At 34.9% G+C, this 10,954-nt stretch overlaps 3 protein-coding genes across 3 annotated transcripts in view; 2 read left to right on the forward strand and 1 right to left on the reverse strand.

Annotated features, from left to right (window-relative positions):
- Nucleotides 1–896: 896 nt before the first annotated feature.
- On the forward strand, nt 897–2,487 carry LOC140957646 (E3 ubiquitin-protein ligase PUB23-like). The gene has a single exon (XM_073414979.1). The coding sequence runs from the start codon at nt 1,096–1,098 to the stop codon at nt 2,341–2,343; it is 1,248 nt and encodes a 415-aa protein (XP_073271080.1). The 5' UTR covers nt 897–1,095; the 3' UTR covers nt 2,344–2,487.
- A 1,295-nt stretch (nt 2,488–3,782) lies between these two features.
- On the forward strand, nt 3,783–5,373 carry LOC140957657 (E3 ubiquitin-protein ligase PUB23-like). The gene has a single exon (XM_073414990.1). It carries the CDS (start codon nt 3,982–3,984, stop codon nt 5,227–5,229), a length of 1,248 nt encoding a protein of 415 aa, XP_073271091.1. The 5' UTR covers nt 3,783–3,981; the 3' UTR covers nt 5,230–5,373.
- Nucleotides 5,374–7,280: 1,907 nt separating this feature from the next.
- The window catches only part of LOC140957146 (uncharacterized), a 4,592-nt gene continuing 918 nt past the window's right edge, over nt 7,281–10,954 (reverse strand). Inside the window, exons 2-4 of the mRNA XM_073414277.1 lie at nt 7,781–10,378; nt 7,601–7,700; nt 7,281–7,508 (exon numbers count right to left, since the gene is read on the reverse strand). Of these exons, the coding sequence (XP_073270378.1) occupies nt 7,281–7,508; nt 7,601–7,700; nt 7,781–10,362 (2,910 nt within the window). The 5' untranslated portion in view covers nt 10,363–10,378. The remainder of the gene's footprint in view (nt 7,509–7,600; nt 7,701–7,780; nt 10,379–10,954) is intronic.

Raw genomic sequence — 10,954 nt, forward strand, 5'->3', positions numbered from 1 at the left:
AATCTCTTATGTTTGAACCGATAATGATCATTTAGATATAATACGTACGTTCTCATTATATCATGCGACTCAAAATAAATTCCACTTGTGAGAAATTACAAAATGTTGACTAAAATCCATTCATTTAAGAGTTTTTAAAAAGAAAATTCATTTATTAGAGTTTACTTTAGAGTTTCAAGGAAGGCAGCTCAACAGCATGTACAATTATTATCAACCGATAAAGGGTAAGAAGGAATTAGATAAATGCGTAACGTATTTGATGAGATTGCGTTGGATTGATTTTCTAAGAAAAAAAAACGCCGAAATTGTACTAAATGAAAGATCGGATTGAATGAGATGATAATTAATTTGATACCGTGTACTTATATTTTATTGGGTTCCGACGTTACATCTACGCGACATTTGAAAGAATATTTCTTTATGTATTAATACGACATGTTTTATCGATGATATGAATTCAAAATAAAAGTATATGAGACTCGTCAAATGATGGTTAATCGAACATATATATTGTATTAAAACATAAGAGGTGTTATTCCAAATATAACATAGACGCAATCTATTTTTTTAATCAAGCATGCTTAAATTTTGGATCTAATTAGTATTATTCATTATAAACTATTTTAAATTTATTAGTTAAAGTCAAACCCATCCAACAAGACGTCGAGTATGGTTATAGTTATATAAATTCACAAAATGGTCCCTAAAGTTTTGATAATTTGAACGCAAATGCAATCTTTTAATTTGATGCTGGTCAGCAACTCAAGTTATTGAAGTTAATAAGAACAGACTCAAAGTAATTGGTTTTGTGGCCAGAAAGTAAGAAAGAGAGCAAATAATGGGGTGGAACTGAAATTATATGAACCTTGGGGGTTTGCGACAATTTAGACCAAGAACATTCAAAATTATCACACTGATACAATGGCTTCCTTTGCCTTCCATTTTTACACAACTTGTATAAGTTTTGACTTTGATCTGTTCCTTTTTTAGAGACTTCAACGCCTGTCTTGCATAACTCTCTTGGATTTTACATATTTCCATGCTTGAATAAATAGCTTTGAAAACTTCTCTTTTCAGCTCCAATCTAGATTGGAAATGGAGAAAAATATGGATTTTCCTCAACATTTTCGGTGTCCTATTTCCATGGAGCTCATGAAAGATCCTGTAACTATCTCCACCGGAGTGACGTACGAGCGAAAAAACATCGAAAAATGGTTCGATACTTATAAAAAGAAGACATGTCCTGCCACAATGCAAATCATTGAAAGTTTTGATGTCACCCCAAATCATACCCTCAAAAGATTGATCATTTCATGGTGCGATTCAAGAACTGATCAAAACCCTTCTTCTGTTTCGTCGAATTCCGATAAGTATGAAGAACTGGTGGCTATTCTTGGCGCGATTGAAACGGCACCATTTAAGGTGAGTTATTTAAGAAAACTGAGGTCTGTTATTGAAGTGGGAGATGATCAGGTAAAGGAAGATTTCAAGAGGTCCGGAGGAGTTGAGGTTCTTGTGAAGATAATTGTACAGATTTTAGTCGAAAATTCGGATTTCGCATCGTTTAGATCTTGCGAGGAGGCTTTTTGCGTTCTTCGTCAGGTTCCATTCTCAGAAGAAGATGAAATAATTCCGCAGCTTTTGACGACACCCGACTGCATGAAATCTATGGCCATCATGCTTCAGAGGGGCAGCGAGGAAGCAAGATTCTGCGTAATTACGACGTTTCAAAAGCTTGGAAGAGCTGATTATCAATGGAATTACGTAGTACAGGATCAGGGAATTGATTTTTTCAAGTCATTGTTGGAAATTTTGTCCGACGAGAACTGTACAAAAGCAAGTCCTTGTGCGCTTCAAGTGCTGGTCCAAGTTTTGGAAGCGTCGAAGAAATCCAGGTTAAAGGCCATTGAAGCTGGAGCAGTATGTACACTGATTGAGCTTCTCCCCGACTCAAACCGATCCAAATGTGAGAAAATCATGCAACTGATAAAGCTAATGTGTGAATGTGCGGAGGGGAGATTGTCATTTACAGAACACGGAATGGGGATCGCTGCTGTTTCCAAGAAAATGTTGAATGTATCGAATTGCGCGACTAAAATCGGAGTGAAGATTTTGTGGTTGATTTCGAGTGTCCACACCAAGGAAAGGGTTTTGGAGGAGATGCTAGTTTATGGGGCGGTGAAGAAACTGGTGGCGCTGTTGCAAATCGGCGGCGGGCAGTCGACCACCAGGGAGAAAGTGGTGAAAATCTTGAAGCTGCACGGCCGGACGTGGTGGCGGTATCCTTGCTTGCCGGGCGAGTTGAAGAATTACTTGGGTTTCTTGGGGATTAATGATTCATGAGGGAACAAAATTAAATTTGGGGAAAAAAAAAAGTACGTATTACATTTATTACTCATTATTATACTTATGAATTTTTATTTTTTGAATCAAATTGGAAATATGGTGTATTTTGTATCTGTTATAAATGTGAATTTAATTTATTGAATGAGTTTCATAACTTCTTGCCTCGAGTTACATTAATTATCGCGCTAGCACATATATTAGTAATAGAAAAAAAAAACTCTTTTGAGACTGTTTAACGGTCAATTTTGTGAAACGAGTCTCCAATTCAACACGATCTCAAAAATATTATTTTTTATTATAAATATGAAGAGTAAGTCTCTTGTGAGACGGTCTCACGAATCTTTATCTGTAAGACTGGTCAACCTTATCGATATTCACAATAAAAAATAATACTCTTAGCATNCAATCATTTTTTTTCGGGTTAGCTATTGGGTCCAATCCGATCTGACTCAAACCCAAAAACCTCAAATTCAAACCTGATTTTTTTTTTTGGGTTGAATTACGTCGGGTTGGTGGGTCGTGTCTGATTTTAACACCCCTAATCTCTTATGTTTGAACCGATAATGATCATTTAGATATAATACGTACGTTCTCATTATATCATGCGACTCAAAATAAATTCCACTTGTGAGAAATTACAAAATGTTGACTAAAATCCATTCATTTAAGAGTTTTTAAAAAGAAAATTCATTTATTAGAGTTTACTTTAGAGTTTCAAGGAAGGCAGCTCAACAGCATGTACAATTATTATCAACCGATAAAGGGTAAGAAGGAATTAGATAAATGCGTAACGTATTTGATGAGATTGCGTTGGATTGATTTTCTAAGAAAAAAAAACGCCGAAATTGTACTAAATGAAAGATCGGATTGAATGAGATGATAATTAATTTGATACCGTGTACTTATATTTTATTGGGTTCCGACGTTACATCTACGCGACATTTGAAAGAATATTTCTTTATGTATTAATACGACATGTTTTATCGATGATATGAATTCAAAATAAAAGTATATGAGACTCGTCAAATGATGGTTAATCGAACATATATATTGTATTAAAACATAAGAGGTGTTATTCCAAATATAACATAGACGCAATCTATTTTTTTAATCAAGCATGCTTAAATTTTGGATCTAATTAGTATTATTCATTATAAACTATTTTAAATTTATTAGTTAAAGTCAAACCCATCCAACAAGACGTCGAGTATGGTTATAGTTATATAAATTCACAAAATGGTCCCTAAAGTTTTGATAATTTGAACGCAAATGCAATCTTTTAATTTGATGCTGGTCAGCAACTCAAGTTATTGAAGTTAATAAGAACAGACTCAAAGTAATTGGTTTTGTGGCCAGAAAGTAAGAAAGAGAGCAAATAATGGGGTGGAACTGAAATTATATGAACCTTGGGGGTTTGCGACAATTTAGACCAAGAACATTCAAAATTATCACACTGATACAATGGCTTCCTTTGCCTTCCATTTTTACACAACTTGTATAAGTTTTGACTTTGATCTGTTCCTTTTTTAGAGACTTCAACGCCTGTCTTGCATAACTCTCTTGGATTTTACATATTTCCATGCTTGAATAAATAGCTTTGAAAACTTCTCTTTTCAGCTCCAATCTAGATTGGAAATGGAGAAAAATATGGATTTTCCTCAACATTTTCGGTGTCCTATTTCCATGGAGCTCATGAAAGATCCTGTAACTATCTCCACCGGAGTGACGTACGAGCGAAAAAACATCGAAAAATGGTTCGATACTTATAAAAAGAAGACATGTCCTGCCACAATGCAAATCATTGAAAGTTTTGATGTCACCCCAAATCATACCCTCAAAAGATTGATCATTTCATGGTGCGATTCAAGAACTGATCAAAACCCTTCTTCTGTTTCGTCGAATTCCGATAAGTATGAAGAACTGGTGGCTATTCTTGGCGCGATTGAAACGGCACCATTTAAGGTGAGTTATTTAAGAAAACTGAGGTCTGTTATTGAAGTGGGAGATGATCAGGTAAAGGAAGATTTCAAGAGGTCCGGAGGAGTTGAGGTTCTTGTGAAGATAATTGTACAGATTTTAGTCGAAAATTCGGATTTCGCATCGTTTAGATCTTGCGAGGAGGCTTTTTGCGTTCTTCGTCAGGTTCCATTCTCAGAAGAAGATGAAATAATTCCGCAGCTTTTGACGACACCCGACTGCATGAAATCTATGGCCATCATGCTTCAGAGGGGCAGCGAGGAAGCAAGATTCTGCGTAATTACGACGTTTCAAAAGCTTGGAAGAGCTGATTATCAATGGAATTACGTAGTACAGGATCAGGGAATTGATTTTTTCAAGTCATTGTTGGAAATTTTGTCCGACGAGAACTGTACAAAAGCAAGTCCTTGTGCGCTTCAAGTGCTGGTCCAAGTTTTGGAAGCGTCGAAGAAATCCAGGTTAAAGGCCATTGAAGCTGGAGCAGTATGTACACTGATTGAGCTTCTCCCCGACTCAAACCGATCCAAATGTGAGAAAATCATGCAACTGATAAAGCTAATGTGTGAATGTGCGGAGGGGAGATTGTCATTTACAGAACACGGAATGGGGATCGCTGCTGTTTCCAAGAAAATGTTGAATGTATCGAATTGCGCGACTAAAATCGGAGTGAAGATTTTGTGGTTGATTTCGAGTGTCCACACCAAGGAAAGGGTTTTGGAGGAGATGCTAGTTTATGGGGCGGTGAAGAAACTGGTGGCGCTGTTGCAAATCGGCGGCGGGCAGTCGACCACCAGGGAGAAAGTGGTGAAAATCTTGAAGCTGCACGGCCGGACGTGGTGGCGGTATCCTTGCTTGCCGGGCGAGTTGAAGAATTACTTGGGTTTCTTGGGGATTAATGATTCATGAGGGAACAAAATTAAATTTGGGGAAAAAAAAAAGTACGTATTACATTTATTACTCATTATTATACTTATGAATTTTTATTTTTTGAATCAAATTGGAAATATGGTGTATTTTGTATCTGTTATAAATGTGAATTTAATTTATTGAATGAGTTTCATAACTTCTTGCCTCGAGTTACATTAATTATCGCGCTAGCACATATATTAGTAATAGAAAAAAAAAACTCTTTTGAGACTGTTTAACGGTCAATTTTGTGAAACGAGTCTCCAATTCAACACGATCTCAAAAATATTATTTTTTATTATAAATATGAAGAGTAAGTCTCTTGTGAGACGGTCTCACGAATCTTTATCTGTAAGACTGGTCAACCTTATCGATATTCACAATAAAAAATAATACTCTTAGCATAAAAAGTAATATTTTTTCATGGATTACCTAAATAAGATATTTATCTCATAAAATACGACCTGTAAGATCGTCTCACACAAGTTTTTGCCAAATATGAATGAGATAAACTCATCTCACGATGTCTCACATATATAAAATCACGAGATGATCTCGGAAAAAATTTCCTCATAATAATATAATTTTTGACGATGCCATGATCAATTGTTAGCATCAATCGAGGTGTATAAAATTTTAATTTTTGAGTTCTATAATCATTTATTTGTCTAGGTTTTACATAAATTGATGAACATGCATGTGGCTGTAATATTCGTTGTACGTGGAAATACATATTTCGCTACTCACATGTCTCATGTGATTAGTTGGGTGTTATGAGTTGAAAATATTGTAAAATGTGCCACATTTATTAATTTTCTAGAAAAATGTGCTGAAATTATAAAATTTTATTGATAGATTATAAATTGATTGTTTTTTTAAGTTTTCGTATATGTCAAAATAAATTTATCTCGTATAATCTAAAAATATCAAAAAGTTTAACAATATCTTAGACCGCATCAACTAAATATAAGTAAATTAGGCACACTTTAAAATAATAAAAGTGAAGAACAAGTTTTTTAGTTGAATCACGATTACAAATTTACATCTTTCAATTTTACATTCATTCAAGATTTATGAGCACACTTAAAAGATCATATTTCAAGTTGCTCAATTAACACACTCATATTAGAATATATCAAATCTTTAATGATCACTTTGTGTTACGCCAACCAACTCGTTCAAGCTTACTGTTGTTTGGTTTATTTTGTTTTCTGGTACATCGATGATTTTCAAATATGTAGAATTTGTTGAAATGAATATCAAGAGTTTCAACTAAGTGCATGATAAGTCATAGCTGAAGTGAGTTATATAAATTAAAGAACTGTATAAATTAAAGTCTTTTTTACTATCTGTTTATATCTGGCTGTTTTTTGTTAACTGTCATTTGAACTATATATACTTATCAATAGTCAAACTGGATTTTTCTTCACTTATTCAATTTTCAGTGGTTCGGCTAAGCTAGTTGTTCAATAATATCTCTTAGCAAGCTAAAAACTGCAAAGAACATTTCAAAGTTTAGAAATTTTTTATGAAGAGTTTATTCACCCGCTATAAACTATATTTCGATCCCAACAAATAAGAATATTGAATTGACTTGAATAATTGAAGTTTACTTGCAAAAAATTTAGCACCGACTTATTTATCGTCTTTCGTAAATTAAATCAATAAGTAAAAAATATTTATATTGATATATATTTTATATTTTACAAATTAATATAAGTATTGATACCCACGAATGGGTCATCAAGATCAGGTCCAAATCGGATTTTGAACTCTCGGCCTATCACTAGCCAAGGTTGAAGGCCCATGATGGAACCCAGTTATTCTCCTATAAATATCAAGTTTGAGAGTCTAACTATTCATTCACTATATTGACTTTCAGAGGCACCCTTAGCCGTTCTCTCATTATATTCTCGGTCTCTGACTTGAGCGTCGGAGAGACTACGCCGAGACACCCTCCAGGCCCTCTTCTAACTGTCCCTTTCGTGATTTCAGGCCTAGAGTAAATTCGAGCTCTGCATTCGACTACTATCATCTGCTAGAACCGATCTCTAAAAAAATATGAAGTAAAATTTTTGTCTCGACTGATCATTGTTTGTGTTGCCAGAACCTTTTACAGTAACTCCAAAATTACTAGTAGATCTTGTTGCACCGTGACGTACAGTATGGAATCTGAAACCACTGACAAAATATCCACTATATGATTTAATTTTACGTAATGGACCGAATGCAATATTTTCTAGACATTTGTCTGGTAGATTTGCTCCCGGTTGTTGTACCTATGCATGTAAAAAAGTTAGAAGCCAAAAAATATTTTCAAATGGAACATTTAATATTTTACAGTTGAAATGAAGAAAGATATATGTATTACGTATTGTTCAAACCATGAGGCAAATTCCGTTTGTAGCCTTAAATCCATCTCACGTGAGTTAATGGATTGATTATTCAACCGTAACCCAGACTCAAAAATGCTGCAATTAATCAAACATTCATCAACATATGTAAGGGTTATAAACCTCAACAACAAAATATCAATGAACTTAATTTTCACCTGACATATGGTTTCACCTCTTCACAATTGAGCAGTATGTATGTCCGTGCTGCATGGTACTCTGTGTCATCCAATCGTCTGAACCTAGAAGCACCCATTGGTCGACCATTGAAATTAAATATAGAAACATTGGAAACGTCTCCAGTTTGTGGATTATCCCCTTCATCATTACGTGATTGTTTCCTCATATGGGTCTTCACACTTGCTCTAAAGTAATGAGTACAAAAATATGATGCCTCTTCAACTAAATATGCATTAGAAATTGATCCTTCAACTCTTGCTTTGTTACGAATATTGTTTTTAAATCTTCGCAGAAATCGCTCAAAAGGATACATCCATCGATATTGAACAGGGCCAGCAATTCTAGCTTCATAAGGTAAATGCACAGGAAGATGCTCCATACAATCAAAAAAACTTGGAGGGAATATTCTTTCTAGTTTGTAGAGTATCACAGGAATATCATTCTCTATACGAACCATGTCAGAACATCTTATGCTTCTTGCTGTAATATCTTTGAAGAAAAAACTTAACTCTGTTAGAGCTTGCCACACATTATTTGGAAGTAATTCCTTGAAAGCAATTGGGATTAATCTTTGCATGAACACATGACAATCGTGACTTTTCATTCCAAACATCTTCAATTTAGCCATATCAACACATCTTGACATCTTAGATGCATATCCATCCGAGAACTTTAAATTTCTCAACCAGTTACACAATACTACTTTGCTATGCTTATCCAATGTATAGCAAGCTTTAGGATATGTGTTAGATATGTCATCTCGATGTAATTCTGGCCTGTTACAAAATTCTTTTAGATCTTCTCTCGATTTTGCATTATCTTTTGTTCGGCCGGGAACATTAAGAATGGTATTAAATATGTTCTCAAAAACATTTTTCTCAATGTGCATAACATCTAGATTGTGTCTAATCAGATTTGTTCTCCAGTACGGCAACTCCCAAAAGATACTGCGTTTTCTCCAACCGCATTTACATCGTCTTACAATTTCTGAGTTCACTTCAATAGCCTCTGGTTCGATCACACTACGAAACCCGTAACTTTCAAGTTCTTCAATAATTTCGCCCCCGGATTTTATATGTGGAGGAGGCTTTTTCACTTGGTGATATTTCTTGAACCATTTAATATTTCGTCTAAAATTATGATCCATTGGTAAAAACTTACGATGGTTATCGAACCATGACGTTTTACCACCATTCGGCAATGTGAAAGCATCAGAGTTTTCCATACAGTAAGGACATGCTAGTTTACCGGCGGTACTCCATCCAGATAACATTGCATATGCAGGAAAATCACTAATTGTCCATAGCAATGAGGCACGCATAGTAAAATTTGTTTTCACGTGAACATCATATGTCTTTGCCCCAACTGACCAAAGTTCATTCAATTCAGCGATAAGAGGTTGCAAGAACACATCTAACTTGTTCTTAGGATTACTAGGTCCGGGAGCTATAACTGTCAAGAACATGTATTCATCTTTCATGCACATCCATGGAGGCAAATTGTAAGGTGTTAATATAACTGGCCATGATGAATATTGTTGTCCTGACTGACCGAATGGTTGAAAACCATCAGCTGAAAGTCCCAGTCTGACATTTCGAACCTCGAGTGCAAAATCTGGATGAGTTGTGTCAAAATGCTTCCATGCAGGTGAATCAGAGGGGTGACACATTGCATCTCCATCTTGTACATGCTCATTATGCCAACGCATGTGCTTCGCTGTTTCTACAGATGCATACAACCTTTGCAAACGTGAGGTTAGAGGAAAATAATACATTCTATTCCATGGAACTTTTTTTTTCTTAACCGTTCGACGTAAACTAGGTTTGTAACGTGGATGCCCGCAAAACCTACATTCTTGTAAATCAAAGTCATCTCTCCAGTAAATCATACAGTTGTTGCTACAACAGTCAATCTTTTCAACCGGCAAACCTAATCCTTTTATTAATTTTTTTGTGTCATAAAAACTATTGGTCATGCAATTTTCTGTGGGTAGCAATTCGGAAATAAGCTGACACAGATCATCGTAACATCTTTCTGAAATGTGATGTTTAGCCTTCATGTTCAACAATCTAGCAACGACTGACAACTGTGAATGACCATTCGGATTACCTTCCCAAATCTCGGTCTCGGATGCCGTAAGCATCTCATATAGGTTTTTGGCCGTCTCATTTGGACTTTGGGGCTCATCTTCTATGTTAATAGAGTTATAAATATCGTGAACCATATTATGCATGTGATCAACATGTTCGACTTGTGCTGATGATGACGGACCAATCCAATGTTCAACTTCTGGAGTTATATAGGTTTCACCGTGATGGTGCCAACGATAATAGCCTGGTACAAAGCCATACCTACAGAGATGTAATTTGACTACCTCTTCATCATGGTGAGCTCTGTTTCTACATCTTCGGTGATTACAAGGACAACGCATTGTTTCACCACACATGATTTCATGATGCATCTTAGCAAAATTCACGAATTCTTCAACACCATTAAAGAAGTCATTAGTTATGAACCCATTTTCCAACCTACGGTACATCCAAGATCTTGTATCGTTCATGGTTTAATTAAAATGCCTAAAACAATTGCAAGATAATTATTAACAATATTTACATAAAATATACATTTGTAAAGTAATAAAATGATATTAAAAAAAGAAGAGAATATATTAAGTCAACAATTCTTTAGTAGTCAAAGATATTTCATCATTTACTAGTCAACAAATAACCATTTATAATATAATCATCCCTCCTAAAAATAAGAATTACAAATGTATATTGTTAGTATAAATCGTCCATTCTGCTTTGCTCTGCCGGTAGCATTAAACCACAAAATGACTAATTAAATTGAACTTAGAAACTTACAGATAAGAAAATAAATAAGTTCCCGCGAGAAACATAAAACAAAAGCCATATTCAAGTTTCTACCCCTCACCAGTATTTCATTTAATCCTACATTTTAGTTAACTACGAGTCCAGAATGCTTTATATCTGTACCTGTCTATTTGTCTTACCATATAACTTTTGGACCAGGAAACAACATAAACAGTACATGCAATACATTTTAGGAAGACCAAGAAAAGTTCAAAATCACTGTGATCATGAAGTGAGATTATTTGAATTCGAGAATTATATTTGTTACCTCTGCCAAAA

This window comes from Primulina huaijiensis, chromosome 14 (genome assembly GCF_012295235.1).
Source record: "Primulina huaijiensis isolate GDHJ02 chromosome 14, ASM1229523v2, whole genome shotgun sequence".
NCBI classification, from domain to species: domain Eukaryota; kingdom Viridiplantae; phylum Streptophyta; class Magnoliopsida; order Lamiales; family Gesneriaceae; genus Primulina; species Primulina huaijiensis.